The sequence below is a fragment of the Trichoplusia ni genome, chromosome 9, assembly GCF_003590095.1.
Source record: "Trichoplusia ni isolate ovarian cell line Hi5 chromosome 9, tn1, whole genome shotgun sequence".
NCBI classification, from domain to species: domain Eukaryota; kingdom Metazoa; phylum Arthropoda; class Insecta; order Lepidoptera; family Noctuidae; genus Trichoplusia; species Trichoplusia ni.
Window position 1 is genome coordinate 12,432,282 of NC_039486.1, and position 16,704 is coordinate 12,448,985.

A 16,704-nucleotide genomic window follows, 5' to 3' on the forward strand; every position below is an offset into this window, starting at 1 on the left:
TGCATCATTCGGAAGTCGTTATACGATTGTCTGGAGGCAAGGTTCAAAGTAAATGTATGTCGAAAAATTATATATATATATTTTAAAGAATCCACTGGTCAAGGTCTCTTTTGCATCTTTAGAGTTTATAATGACTATATTCATATTCACGTATAGTAAAGCAAGCATTCGGAGCAATTTAAGTTGTGCTTGCTTTACACCACATCAGTGCAGAGGTTGACATTGATAACTTTGAAATAGAAATGAGGATGGCTTACGTAAGTTTTGTTCTTGTAGCACACTGACGAGCAAATGGAGTTTCTTGCCGGTTCTTCTCCATAAGTCAGTACTGTAACGTGTGTGTGCCTGGAAAACGGCCTATCTAAAATAAAAACTTTTGATTTTTGATGTGGTAAATTTTACCCAAAGTCTAAGAACCAGAAAGGACGACACTTAGCAAAGTGATATGGCAATCTAAAATGTATTTTTATCCCTATATTTCTTTTGTTTATGACAAAGACAGCTATACAACAATTTTTTTTTTTGCAGCGCTTCTTTATTAAAAACTTACTGTGTAGTACTCGCACTATGTGTACGAATACTACACACTGCTACACACCCTGTGTACTAAATCCAAGCTTAATTTCACAGTAAAATGAAACACTTCCTGCACCGTTGCGACCGGGCGATGATTTACATATTCATCGCGAGTTCCTACTTCCCGTGGCTGACTGTCGGCACCCTCTCGTGCTGGATGCTGCGGGAGCTGCGCTGGGTGATCTGGCTGCTCGCCGTCCTCGGCATCACCTACCAGCAGATCTTCCACGAGAGGTACAAGATGCTGGAGCTTCTGCTCTACCTCGTCATGGGACTGGGACCGGCGGCCATCATTGTCACGTCGAATGTAAGTTTACTTTCTCATTATTTTGCTAGAACAAGACCATTGTCTGATGAATGTAAGATGTTTTTTCTTAATGTGACTGAAAGTTTCCAAGTACTATGCGAAAGATGCTATGGATTATCATCAAATAGTACTGGAGACTATAATATTATGGAGATGGATTATTGACCGACATGCCCTTCATAACACACTAACTATTTGTCATGAACTCATGAATATGGTTCCCGATTGTACGTGAAAGAAAAGCTATACCTAATAACCTTCCATTCGCTAACACGTTTAACGAACATTATTTATTTACCGCTAAAACCTTCCTTATAAGTTTGTCATCAAATAATAGTGTGTAAACTTAATCAATTAATCACATTCAATTCTTTTAACATTTGTACAATTTACACGTAGGCGTCTACCTCAAGATAAATAATGTATCAGTAATTTCCCTGAACTTTATCGGTGACCACTGAACTGATTGTATCGTTACGGTCAGCTGTCTGATCGCAAATAAACGTGACAAGTGTCAAGTTCAGTTGCGGTGCTGATAATGTCACGTGCGGTTTAGATCTGTCTGTTTTCACGCTTATTTTGCGAGATTTTCCGATCGACTGCGTTATTTAATCCTTTTGTCAGAGGACACAGACTAGACTCAGAACAGGCATTCGAGGATGACACAAGCGCTTTTCCAACGCTATTTAATTGAGTTATTTATTAATTATAGGAGTTGAGGAGGAGAGACCCCCCACGCTATGTTTTGCGCTCTCATCTTAATTAATATAAACGCAATAATATTTAAAGCATATTTACCTTAGGTCAGTAACTGTCACCACTGACTACGGGATCAGACTAAGTCACAAAACATTCAGTCTTAAATATTACAGGGGTAACGTGTGACGTGATTACTTTTAATTTTACGCGAAAGAGAAAGTGCCGACTAGTTGAAGCCAGTAACTAACTCAATGTAAAGCAACCTTTTTGCAAGCTTAAGTTAGTTAGTTTTTTTAACGTCTCTCACATTATTTGAATATCGATAGACAGTTGAATGAAATCGATATGTGTTGTAAGTACAAGTAGTTTTATTGCAAAGCTGTTTATGTTGCAATTTATTTAAGGTTACGACCAGGTGGGTGTGTTATGTTTATGTCGATTTGATGTCCACTTTATTACTCGTAGTGGATGATAAACGGAATTGTGTTTGCGGAGAAAGTAATAAGTATGGTGACATTAAAATGTTTTATTTTAATTTCACTATGCCCAAAATGATATTGGTTAAGATTTTATCAATTACTTCACAGATATAATTTCTTTGACAGCCAATTAACCTAGCTTTTGATGTTAATCGACGTGTATTCGCTTTTCATGACTACTGACATTCAATGCCTAAAGCTAATACGACCTATATGCGGCCATAAGAGGTTTACGTAACCACTCTAGCATATTAAAGTGTGTTACGTAGTATAAAGTTCATGACAACAATAGCTTTATCACAATAGCATTATCGCAACACCCTGTACGCTTAGGACACGTAGATGTCATTGGTAAATGCAATTTATAGTGAGTACACACGAACTATTCTTGCATTCTTTTTGTGCCTATATTTGTGTAAAAACCGTACAAATAAGTTAAAGACAACTCAATCAGTTCGGTGAAAAATTTAGGACCGTACTAACTGTTGCTTAACTTTCCTTCCTTATTGTTAGTTATAACTTAATTTTTTTACTGTCTAGTTATCACGGTTTGTGAGATGCAGCCTGGTAACGGTCGGAGAGATGGACAACGTCCCTTAGTAATAGGGCTCCGTTTGTACCCTTTGGGTACGGAAAAACTAAAGGAGCTTTGAAAATTTCCCGTGTAGATCCCGTTTCTTTAGGATTTCGATACAATATATTCTATTTTATGCTGTGATAAATGATGATGATATACTCACATTTTCACACGATTCTCGGACTTTATAAAGTATTGCATAAACACATACTAGAAACGAAGTCTGTCTACGTACTTAGTTGCATTATAATTGTATACGATTATAAATAAGTATGTAATTAAGTACTATCGGTATAACAGCGTCTAGCGTCGACGTTTGTGTGTTATGATAGAATGAAAACAGCTGTTTTGGCTTCTAAATGAATTTGCTGTGTTTGTTTTTATACGATGATGTTGCCAATGCAACAAAGTATTGCATTTGGAGTATGAACTAATGAAAGTATATACATGGATATTATGTTAGATATATTATGTATCAATCATAAAATTAAGTAGCTTTTGCAATTATTGTGTATCATTATTTCCGATATCCAGAGCAGAGAACATTATTCCGTCAATAAGCCTATTGTCATGTAATGGTTCAAATAATACAAAATCGTAATTAAAGACAAACAAAAAACTATATACGAACAATGAAAATTAATGTTCTATAAAGCGTTACACACAGATAAACCACGTATCAGGATAATATAGTTCATAGTATTTGTTTCGTGTGTTTTATAAATAGTGTATTGTTTATACGGTGGTCTAAAAGTGAATGGGCACATTGATATACACCAAGCGTCGCTCGATATACATTAGTTGTAAATGTCAGCTGTGAGAAACTGCTGGCTTGAGCATATGGGGCGCCCGTGCCCCAGCTATGTGACGTAGTGTAGGTATCAGGGATCTGAATATTCAACATGTATATATGAAAACTGTCAAATTGAATTCCAGATTTTTATAGGAACTTTCTCGAGGTTCGCTTATACGTAACGCATTTATTGGGCACAAAGTACACATTTTTTTTTACTTAAGGAACCGAGGAATGACTTCTGCATATTACTGAGTTTTCCTTAACAGCTGTTGATGCGATCCAAGACATTTAGCTTACCAATTTCACCAACATCTTGACTCCAAATACTTTCTACTGTGTTCAACCCTGAAGAAAATTCATTGAACAAAGTTACCTACCTTCCCAGTCACCTCATTAATTGCAATATGCGCATAACTACCATAACCATACCTCTAGATAAATACAAAGGCAGCGTTTGTATTTAAAGAACGTAGTCTTATTACATACAGTTCAAAAGTCCAATCATGCTTGGATTATCAATAGACTGCACATTATGAGTTGTTAATACAATAATAACAATCCATATAACGTCGACCGCACAAATCTACATAAGACAACATACTAAATTGAACTTTATTCCATTGATATAAGGACCTTACCAACGTAATGTTGTTTGTTCATCTGTGGTAGACTGTACCATCGTCCTAAGTAATAACCGAAGTATTCGTTGCGTGACCCACACTACAGTTTACACATAATGGTCACAATGGCGGGCTATTCATCTATGCCGATAAAACGATGTGGAGTAATTAATTGGTTTTCTATAAGGAGCTATATGATTATGTCCCGAGATAAGTAGGCTGATGGTAGTGTTCTAACTTTTTAAAGAAATCTGTGGTTCGCATAGGTAATGTTACGAATTGTAATGAGGTTTTGAAAGAGTTTGAAATGGTTTAGATTCCAAAATAAGCAATTAGCAAGCGACTAATTTACCTTGACATTCAATAAATTCTTCTGGTATTTAAATGCCATAACAATAACAAAATAATATATTAAAATAATTAGGCATTTTTGATAACATTGAAAGTTTAAGAGAGAATTCGTGATACATGTACGGAATTTATAGATTAATAATTTAGTTTGTTTTTGACATTTTTAGTTTACAATACTATTTTTCCCGCGTAAATATAATTATGTTAGCGAAGGCCTGACACACCTAGTTATTACGAAACAAAAGACGACGTTCTTTTTTTGCCTAAACTGGTATTATATTCGTTTTGGAACGACCTTCGCAATACATTAATATTACCATAGGTACTTACTTTTTTATATGTAGGTTTATTTACTTATATGGATTATAATATTATATTAACATAGTGTATTTAAATAAGCTTCTGTCCCGTAAACACTTGCTCGTTGTAAAGCAAAATTTATCCGTTTTTTACCCATCAACCTGTCTTACAAGCTTTTACTGGTTTTAGAACATGGTATGTACCTAATTCATGTCGTTTGCCTTGACTCGCTTTTAAAAGCAGTTGTAACATGCAATAGGATTTATCATTCGGTGCAGTGCCTCAAAGTCCAATGAACTTTATGATAAACAAAAATGAGTTTTGTCTATGGTGGTGCTTATTTTTTTTTTAATAGGATTATTCTTGAATTTCGAATGTTGTGATCGATTTATCACTCCAAGTTATCGGTTGGTACCGGTTTATCTATTGCAAGAAGGTTGTAACCTGTTTTGCATATTGAATCTTATTGAAAAGGTAAATAATAATAGACGATTAGACGATCACAAGGTGATTGTAAACACAATTATTTATAATTATAATCCTTACGTTCACGCAATGACTGACATGCCAATATATCGTTATGAATGCACGTTTACACACTACACTCTACTGACTCTACGTGAAGCTCATACTCAATAAATAAATAATAATTAATGCTTGAACTATAAAAATATCAGCATTCTCTTACAGAATAGAATGCGCATTTCATAGACAGACCATTTGTGAAGAACAATATAATGAAATATGTTTAAAGCGTATGACTTGCACGACAAACTGTAGAGGAAGGTATGATTTCGAACAAAAAAAAAAAGTATAGAAAATGCAAAAGTTTTGTACCCGTAGAGCATATAAAGTATTTTACAGCATAAAAGTCTTATCAACTGTATGAGAACTTCAGAGAAGCGCTTATAAAAAGGGTCATCTGAAATTCTAGACAATGTTCCAGGTGTGATTTTAACATAGATTTTCTAACTTTGCTTTTAACAAGTTGAACCTCACGAATATGATACCTACCGTGCTGGTGGTGGAACTGAGTATCGCATGAAATTTTAATTATTTGAAAATAAAATTAACCCAGCTTTTTTATCTTGTTAGTGGTTTAAAAAAGCCATCACGTTCTCAAACTCCTGTGTAACTTACAATATAACATACGCTTTCCTTCAATAATACGAATACTGACTGTATAAGTTGGATTCAAATGAATAAAGTTGTCATAGGATTAACAGAAAAACTGAAATCTCACAAATTTCACATCAATCCAAACCACAACGGAACGCATCCAAGGATTAGCTAGTTCCAATTACTATCAAAACTTTACTCGCTGCAATAAACGTGGTGGAGTTTGAGAAAAGAGTACCATTAAAAGTGTTATTCTTGGCAGCTGGTGATTTCGGTTTATTTCATTAGTAAATAAAACTTTACTATTCTCGTGTCCAGATGCGACAGAGACGGGATAAAACGGCTGCCGAGTTTAAGAACTTTTTGCAACGTGGAATTGTGAGCGCTTTTCTTCTCACAATCGCCATAATAGTTTAGAATAGTTGTTGGAAATTAAACGTGATTAATCAAAGTACCCTCCGTCCTTGAGGGATGGAAACGTGATGTGTAATTATTAAACTATTGTGTAACTTGCTGCCGGATTGTAATGTAGGTATTTAATCAGCTTCTGGGTCGCTTTCCCTGTTGGGACTTCGACTCTACAAAATACACACTGGTATTTTCAAGTAGCGTTGTCGGTAATTGGTTCTTATTGTGTGTCCGTGGGTATGAAGAGGGTTGCGAGTTTTTTTTTCTGTAACTATATTATTATCTAAAAAAAAATCTAAAGTCCTTCAAAAGCAAACCTCCTTTGCTTCGCGCAGTCGGGAAAAAAAGTAAAGATAAAAATTACGCAAGTGCAGAGTGCATGCTACAGCGGCATCAGTTAATTAAAAAAGGTATGACATAATAATAACCTCCTTGTTCGCTAGTTATATAGTAACTGTTATTTAACACATGGCGATATAAATTAAACATGCGGCCCTTGTATAAATTACACTTGATAATGTATATTCCTACATTGTTCAACTGAAACCTAGTTTAGAAAGCAACTTAATAATGCAAATGGAATGGGTACTAGTCATTTCCCAATACCACAATAGTATTAGAATTCTTCAGTGACCTAATTATTTAACTGATGTTTAATTAAACATTGTAATCGTGGATCGTACGGTCAGCGACAAAAGTCTGTTTACGTTTTCAATGAGTTGCTGTTGTCAGTACATATAATTAAAAAAACATTTTTTGTAATTTATTTATTTATTTATTGACACACCAACGACTTATTCACTAACTCATTACATTAAATATTAGAATTAAACAGCGATGCGGTGAATTTGTCACTTATAGGTGTGCACAGCACTTGCATAAACATAAATAAAAACAAAATAAAATGATTAAAAGAAATTAAATTGCAAATATGAAAACCATTGATTGAATTACAATAGGAAAATAATTATAAATATAATTATAAAGTAACAAAAAACAATTAGGACATAGTACATAATTCCCAAAAAGATTAAAATAGATTTAAGTTTGAGTTAAAAATTTAAATAAAATTAACATAACCACTAGTTCAATTAAATTAAAATACATACATTTATAATTTAATTAGAATAGTTTTTTTTTATATATTTATAATTTATAAATCGGATATTGATTTAAGCTACAAAAATTACAGATTACAATTAAAATAAAAAATAAAAATTAAAGTGGAAAGCAATAAATAGGTTGAGTTAAAATACAAATTAGTATGTTCAATGTAAAAGAATTATCAAATCAAATCAACAAAGAAATCGATCAAGCACCGAGGACGTTACGGATGAATTCATTGAGACTGTTTGAAAATATGTGTAATCATTTTTTATAGTCTGAAAAATACTGGCGCATTGTAAACCAGATATTGTTAACCATTTTTGTTGCTGAATGTACATGATCATGTTAGCAAGTATTAACACTATGCGGGTGGCGGGGAGGGCACCCTGTCACTCGATCAGCCAGCAGGCCAAGAAGGAGACGGACGCGTCGTCCTGCGCACCCGTTCTTATGAGAAGTGAGGGGTGGGCTTTTTACACCTATCCCTTGAGAAGGAGTCCAAAGGACTAGAGCCAGCCAGAGTCGCGCAGAGTATGCGCGAGCGATCCCGTGACTCTGGCTAAAGCAGTAGAAGGGGCCCGGGGTGTTTTTAGTCGGTGGAAGTCCGACATATGCCCACGCGGTGCCCTCGACGTGGGTTGAAGACATTAGCGTTTCACTCCGGAAAAAAAAAGTATTAACACTAGGGTCGGTAGTCTGATATGGACACTATTTATACTACAGTATATAAATGGAGTTGATAATTTTAAATATTATGGTTTGTTATTTTCGCCGTTAGTTTTTCTCTACAAATATAAACAGAGCAGAATAATGTTTAAAGAAAATGCCAGCGCCGCGTGGGCTGAGGTTTTTTCGCAAGTTATAAATAAAAATATAACTTTAAGTAAATTAAAGCAATACTTATTATATCCACGATATTTATAGTAATAAATGAATTCTTGACAAAGTTTGAAGTATAAACAACTTTGTCCACTTAAAATCACTTTAATAAAAGTTACGAAGTCTAAGTATAAGGTGTCAAACTTCAATGTATTTAACAAGATAGCGTTTTATTATTTCCTACGTAGAAAACGCGGCGAAGCGGATAACATTATTTAATTAAATACAAAATTATAAATTTAGATGCGGGATAAAACAATACAGTTAGATGTCGGTTTCTTAAAAAAAAAAAAAACAATTAAAAAAGCTACAGATTCGAGTCCTATCTGAGATTTTTTTTTTAATTGTATTAAATTGCAATGATAACTCGTCTTGTGTAATAGACGGCAATTTTTGGCAGAATACGAAAGCACGTGTGTCTGAAACCGTATCGCACGTAATTCCACACGCCTGCCCTTGCCAATACATTGTTTAAACTTAGATGAACGGATATGTATGGGATTGTACAAATTGTATTTATTGCTATGTATTCGATAAACTTGTGAGATTGTATAGTGATATCCTACTAGTATAATTTTGGAATTTAATTTTCCGAGTAAGTCGTGCTTAGATAGTTTTCAACTGACCTAAATTCGTCTTTTGTCCCAGTACTTCGGATTTATTTGAAGTCGGCTGTATGTTTTTGTTCTTCAAAAAATATTAAGCTACTATAAGTTAACGTTGACGGTGAACAGAGGAACCTATAATGGTGATTTCTTTTTTGTCTGTTAGTATTCTGCATGGAAAATTTGGTTTCGATGCAAAATACTTACTTAAAATTGTCCTAACTCCTCAAAAGTTGGGTTATTTTAAGTTATTGTCAATCCTTACATACTTATGGATGGATGGTCACCGCTGCTTTCCTATTTACGAGGTAGTAGTTATAATAGCATTTTATGATGTCTTTTTTTATAATTCCATAAAAGTAAACGTTCTATTCCTAATGCATTCGTGTTCTATTATAATAGAACTACCGGTTTTACTTTGATATAAACTCGGCATGGTTTATTTATAAGTAGGTACAACTGAAATTAACTTTACACATTATATGGTAACCTTCTTGCATCGCAACTTTTCGCAATTTCTTTTTCTAAGGCCTTGTTTTAATGTTGCTAGATATACTTTATTTTAATGTTAAATGTTAAGGGTTTGGTCTAGTTTCTAAGTTCCCTAGATTCATGTGCGGAATATTTCCAATATAAGTTTAAGGCACCGTCTTCCCAACCACCATCGCATGTCATTTGAATGTTTGCAAACCCTCGCGACATAAGGAAATACCTTAGTTCGGGAGTCATTAAATAACAATGTTAAAGTTTTATTGTGGAGTATGTTTAAGTGTTAACAGTGCGTGTGTCTGCTTCCAGCACCAGTTCCCGGCGATGTACGACCTGAAGCTGGGCGGCATCCTGTACCTGGTGGGCGTGTTCTTCTTCAAGTCGGACGGCCGCATCCCCTTCGCGCACGCCATCTGGCACGTGTTCGTCGCGTTGGCCGCCTCCGTACACTACCTTGCCATCCTTAGACACCTCTTCCCAGAACTCAAATCTCATTGAAGACTGCCCATTTAACCTATTGAATCTCCATTATTAGAGCTCTCTAAAGCTATTTTTGTATCCTAACTCGATAACAAGGCCGGAGATTAAATAATTCAGCCGACAATCGTCTGGACCTCGGACGATACGGTATTGCAGCTGTGATCTTCGGCTTTGTAATGTCATTTACTTCGTAATGTGTGCGTGAGTCTTTGTGTAGAGATTCGGACTAAGCTGTATACTAGAATGTTCCGCGACGTCGATCGCAACCTATAAATATTTCCTATGTGTTCGTGTGGCGGGCTAGACTGCCATAAGCGATAAGTAATTACAGCTGAACTCGCATTTTTTGGTAGGGTGAGCAACTTAATCGAGGTCATCATGGAATTTTAATAATAATGTATTCGTTTTATGAAACTCTCCCATTGGGTTCCGGTCAATCAATAACTTCGGTCTAGGAAAGACGAAGATCCAAATCGACTCTACATTTCGCGATGTGACATTTATTTCTGTTGTTTGCGGTAGCTTATTTGCATGGGTGGCCAGACACACCGCCGCCATGGTAATTTCGCATGCAGGTACATTATCATGCTGTATAAATACGGCTCAAGTCGCTCGAGTCGTGGACGTAATGCCCCATCGTATACTGTTACGTAGCTTCCGGCCTCTCCACGCGCCGGAGCAATCAATATTGTCACATCAAGGTTACATCTAGCAGACTAAGACTGTGTATAATACTCTTCTTATGTATTAATCGTAAGATAACTTTGAGAGTGACATTGGTTTAGTGACATCTTTGACTTGAGTAAAGACGAGAATTAAAGATCTTGTTTTGAAATTGAACACAATTGTTATGAATTTGTTCCGAGCAATTGTTTTTCAAAATTAGAGGGTATTGTACAACAGGCTTTAGAAAAATTCAAACATTCGAATTCTAGCAAGCTCATATAGCAGCTCTTGCGTCATGTAGAGTTATTCAGCAAGCGAGTAATCACCTAATCAATCGATAAATTCGTCAGGAAATTGCGAAGGAACCGTATCGAGTTACCGCACGCCCACATTCTCGACACATATCGCGTGGACGACCCGTAAAAGTTAGGAACTGGAGAGCTGTGTGGGTCGCTCGAGTAACTCGATTCAAACTTTGCAATCACTTCTCAGCAACCCTATTCCATTCATATGCGGTATACAGTCTTTATGTATGAAGTTATAAATATTGTAGTTTCATAGAATCCGAAACCAATTTAAAGTTTTAAAGGGCAGTTCTTCAATTAATAAGTTCCTAAGTCTTTGCAATTTCAATCGAACAGGTTCACCTTCACCTTGTTATTTGTTAACGTTAAATTTCCGGTTGCTACCTTCTATATAGAGGTTTAAATTTATAACTCCGAAGACTTGGGTACTTTCGACGAAATATTTGGCGATCTTTATTTTGGACTTGTGGAATGAGTAGACCGTAAATAGTGAAAATCTATTCTCCTAATTTTAAAATAAGGATTTAATAAAAAAGTTCTAAATAAATATTTTGTCATACCAGCGAGGGCATACTATTTAGATGTCATAACTGCTTTGGGTGTATTGTTATTCTGTATGAGATGTAAGGAGCTCACTTGTTGTTCGGCAATCTGTAGCAATTAATAGCAACTGTAGAGATACAAGTATTTATTAGATGAAAGCAATTAGCAGCATGAACCACGTTCGGCCAAACTAACTACAAATAATGGTAAATGTGTGTATATTTTGTAAAATATTGTTGAACTTATTGTACTATTGTTGTAGTGTTTGTAGTCGAATCTCAGAATCTCGAGACCAATCCAACCCTTTTTAGAGTAACTATTTAAAATCGTATTGAAGGTTTTTAGATACGTTTATACCTATTAACTTATTATACTTATACGAAATCCAGTTTTTTCAGCGAAATCTTTTATACACCTCAATGTGAATTTTCCCCTAGCATTAGTTATAGTGTAGCTAGTTGAATGTATATACCATCTTGTGTCTACGGAATAGGATTTTAAAAATTTTAACATCTTCAAAGTAATATATTTATTTCATTTTAAATTATTTGTATATCCCAATTTAGATTTTTTAAGGATTGCTCAATCGTTCGTGTGACTAGGTAATATTTTGCCAGACTTCCAAAGGTTTTCACTAGAATTTAATAGCTGAACACCGTTCGTAGTAATAATGATAGTTGGGAATGTGTGAGGCATGGTGTTGGCACCCGCCGAGCGCGTTGTTCCCGCTCGCCGGCGATAGCTAAACAATCGAGTCTGTTCGGGAATTGGGCCGGCTCCATACTGAGACAGTCGCGACTCGTGTGTTCATCTGGGACTGAGGGAATTCTATACTTCAGACCTTTAACCTAGTTAGACTTTAATACTGTTGCAAAACTCCTGCATTCATATTTTTAAATGTGTGTATTCCTAAATATGTTTTAACTAAGTATCAATATGATGTTTGACAGTGTCACATGATTTAAGTGCTATATTTCGATTGTAAAATCATTCTAGTCATTGTATTTGCTACAAACTTTTATAATGTAGTATAAACAAATTAATTTTATTGCAGTTCGGAAACAGTCGCGTAGTTAAAACATTAATATCAAACTCGATTTTAAATCTAACGGTATATAACGGGGCTCAAGAAACGTGGGCATACGTGACTTCGTCATTTTAGCGAATTGGTTGAGAGTAGAATCATGAAAACCGGTAGCCAAGGTTTATCACAGGGTAATAATCAAATATTATCAATCTTACTCTATTCCATGAATGCACAAAAACAAAAATTATTAATTCAAATATTACTCCACTACGATTAGTAGGTACGAAAAACTAAATTATTTTAAATTAGGGAGAAGGTATTTTGATTTTAGATAAGCGGTATCGGGTAGAGCTGTAACGATGCCTAGTTATCATTGATGAGAATTCCTCTGAAGTGCAAAGTATTTGTAAGTAGGGAAGGGTAGCTTCAGACGGTGTTGTAGGTATCTGTAATGTCTCGTTATTAGGGTCCTATTGCTAAATACGTACGATCGAGACAATTTTCTGTAGTCATTTAATAGTGTTCACCTATCAGGGCGGCAGTACCTATATGTAATACTCGTCGCCCACCGCTACAAGCCAAATGCATGTATATTTTCCTATTACGATTGTGAAGAGTTACCTGTAGCTGTAAGAGTGGATATTGTTGTAACAACTGCGTGACTCAAGTCTTCCCGAGATGCCATCGGTGGGTCTTCGAAATTATTATTATTAACATTCCTTTTTTTCTAAATATAGGAAAGTTATTAAACTTTCCGCAATCGTCTTCCTGGCGTACCTTTTTTTATTTTTCAACCACCTTGAGTCGCAAATTCCTCTATTTTAAATATCATGTAAATAAAGTACCTATCTTATTATGCGTATTTAATGAAATCTTGACTGCGGATGTTTCTGTATAAAAATATATTCTTTAGCTAAACATACAATATGACTTTCAGCTAGTATTGGCCATTTTTATAATATCCTACTGTTAGAAAATTGTGCCCGTATTATATTCACTTATTCAAGAATTATGACGTCAATATAATAATAGTAGGATTTTTGTGTAATATTCGTAAAATTAAACGTTTTTTGTTAAATTAACTTTCGCAAATGCGTCCATAATACAGTATTCAATGATATCGATGAATCTTGTAGTAGTGAATCGATAAAATATATTGAAATTCCAGCACTCAAACCTTGTAGGATATAATAAGTTAATTAATGTTGACGAAACGTATCATAAATAAGTGTTGTGTGAATGGACGCGTATGCGAAAGTGTTCTTGTTGTCGTACGATGTTTAATGTGATGTAATGTGTATTGTTGTAGATGGTAAGATAATACAAGCATCAGATTCATTATACCTTTCAGGCAGGCAATGTACGAGACAACTGGGTTTATATTTCATAGCAAATAACTGTTATTTCTTGAGTTATTTAAACAAATCGTCTTGATTTAAGTTGGTTTGCCAATGCGCTTTGAATAGCCGCTTAATACCATTATTCTTACGGTACAATAATAATGACTATGGCGGCTATAAAAAAATCACCACCTATGTGCTCAATGGCGGGAGATGCGTATCATTTTAAAGGGATTGCGGGTTCATATCCTACGCTAAATATACGATAAATATCTAAACAGATGTTGCGTTACTTAAATTATGAACATCCATATTTTTATCCAGTTGTTTAGTACGCTGCCTGCCTTACATATTCCCAGTGACTATACTGTATAGTTTTTCTATCAAATGAAAATAGTGTTATGAACATAAAAGTTACCTTTGATATTGGACCCTGGTATAGTTTTGTAGAGGTTTTTGGGAACTCAATAAATAATAATTTTACAAACACGTTTCTGTCTTATTATTTAATGTAAAAACCTTTAGGTATAGTATAATAATACAAATTACTGGTAAGTATAAATTAGAAGTGACACACGTATTTCAAAAGTTAAGTTTCTACTTTAAGTAGTTACATTACATTTTAGAGACAGTTTTGATTCCAAGAATGTCTAAGCTCTTCTCCATAACCCTGGCAGTGGCTTCACACAGCATCAGCCTGGTGTAGATGATGTTGACGATCTTACCTTCCTTGTCCTTCTCGACACAGTAGCATTTATCATAGAACTCTGTGAATGCTGAAGATATTTCATATAAATATTCACATAAGCTGTGAAGGTAGAGATCATTTGATACTTTCAGTATAATTTCTGGGAATCGAAGTAAGACTTTGCCCAGTTTCCATTCAGCTTCATGGCCAAACTTAAAGCCAGTCTTATCAACCTCAGCCAAAAGCTGGTCGAACGAGATCTGCGCCGTCCTTGCGATTGACCTGATCCGTGTCAGAGCATACAACAGGTACACAGCTGTGTTACCCTTGTCATCCAACATCTTATCAAAAGAGAACACATAATCGTTTACCCTGTTGTGTGAGAGATCAGCGTACTTGATGCACCCATAAGCAACTGCTTCTTGTGCAAGTTTCAGTTCTTCAGGCGACAGGACTTTGTCTCGTCCTTTTTCGATCAATTTGTCTAGCGACCTCTTGAGACCTTCCTCAAGCAAGTCTAATAGTTTAATTGTGTCACCAGACCTAGTTTTGAACTTCTTTTTATCTTCTCCTAGAACAACACCAAAGCCAACAAATTCTATCTTCTGTGAGTTTTTAAGTATGCCAGCCCTTCGAGCACATGCATCTATGGTGACAAAATGTGTGGACTGTCCAGCATCTACAACATAGATAAACCTGTTGCCCTTTTCTTCTTCCACCCTCTGCTTTATGGCTGCCATGTCAGATGTGTCATATGTGTAGCCACCATCAGACTTGACTACTGTTAGTGGTATGCCATCTTTCTTCACAGGATCCCCCCACATAATGAGTCGCCCTTCATCTTCCTCCAAGTAGCCACCATCCTTGAGCTGTTTGACAACAGCGTCCATTCTGTCTTGGTAGAAAGATTCCCCTCGACCAATTAGATTGATGTTAAGTCGGTCATAAATCTTCTGGAATTCCTGGCGAGACACTTCACATATCAGTTTCCATGCGGCTATGTAATCTGGTTGATGGGACTGCAGCTGGACAACACAAGCGTATGCCCTCTTCTTGAACTCTTCATCTTCATCAAACCTTTTCTTAGATTCTTTATAGAATGCTTGTAGATCTGAGATTGGGGGTGAGTGGGTTTTGAAGTTGGGATATTTGTCTTGTAAGTGAGCAATCAACATTCCAAACTGAGTACCCCAGTCTCCTAAGTGATTCAGCCTAAGGACATCATGGCCCAAGTACTCTAGTATGCGAGAAATGCTGTCTCCAATTATAGTGGATCTCAAATGACCAACGTGCATCTCCTTAGCTATGTTGGGAGATGAGAAATCAACTATAACCCTCTCTTTCTTCACAGGGGGCGGTTTAACTCCAAACCGTAGGATACAATTCATAACATGTTCAGCAATCGTTTTGTTGATGTATATATTCAAGAAACCTGCTCCCGCTACTTCTATTCTCTCAATAAATGGTGATGATGGTGTTTTGTTTAAGATGTTGTTAGCCACTTCCCGCGGATTAGATTTAATATTCTTAGCCTTGAGTAATTGTGAGATAGGCATTGCTGAATTACATTGATAGTCTCCGAATTTAGGATTGTTACCTGACAATGTAATTACAATTGGTGGATCCTCTAAATCTGGATAGGCAGATCCAATAGCGAATTCAAATATGTTTTTAAGTTCATCTACGATGCATATGTTGCCTTCCACAGAGTTGATGTCTGTTATTAGGGTGGGAAGTTTCTTCTCTTTACTGACAGCTGGCTTCTGAGACCCCGAACTTTCGGCTTTAATCGCATTTTCTAAGATAACTAAGCGGTGTTTGAGCTTCTCATTCTCAGAATATAGTTTTTCTAGCCGAGGGTCGCCAATGTAACTGAGGTCGCCTTTGGATATTTTGTCCAACTCCTCCTCAATGGCCTTTGCATCCTTTTCGGCTCGAATTGTACGTTCCTCCAAATTCTTCTGCTCCTGCTCAGCCATCTTGCATACAACAAGTGCAACGGGGTACAAGTATTGATTCAATATATAGTATTGTTTCTATTTAGATGTATTTCTCTCAAAACCCGATATAAATAGAAATAGATTTAAGGTTATGCCACCGCTACATACACGCTGACAGCTGTCACAATTCTGCTGGTGTCATGGAACTTCCAATTTCATCATTTTAATTTGAAGTGTTTGTTTTCGTTTGGAAAGTAATTTGAAAATATTTTATTTCTTTGTAAATTTAACATTTTCGTTTAAAATGATAAATTATAGTAAATTACGCATTAACATTAATCCTCAATCTAAACCTGGTAACGTAGTTTATATAAAAAAAACTGTTTAAGTTCAGTAATGTCTA

At 35.6% G+C, this 16,704-nt stretch overlaps 2 protein-coding genes across 2 annotated transcripts in view; one reads left to right on the forward strand and one right to left on the reverse strand.

The window, feature by feature from the left end:
• LOC113497821 (monocyte to macrophage differentiation factor) overlaps positions 1–14,162 on the forward strand; it is a 26,499-nt gene extending 12,337 nt beyond the window's left edge. The window contains exons 3-4 of the mRNA XM_026877578.1: positions 631–883; positions 9,622–14,162. Coding sequence (XP_026733379.1) covers positions 631–883; positions 9,622–9,810 — 442 coding nt within the window. The 3' untranslated portion in view covers positions 9,811–14,162. The remainder of the gene's footprint in view (positions 1–630; positions 884–9,621) is intronic.
• Positions 14,161–16,500, reverse strand: LOC113497820 (arginine--tRNA ligase, cytoplasmic). The gene has a single exon (XM_026877577.1). The coding sequence runs from the start codon at positions 16,338–16,340 to the stop codon at positions 14,289–14,291; it is 2,052 nt and encodes a 683-aa protein (XP_026733378.1). The 5' UTR covers positions 16,341–16,500; the 3' UTR covers positions 14,161–14,288.
• Positions 16,501–16,704: the final 204 nt, after the last annotated feature.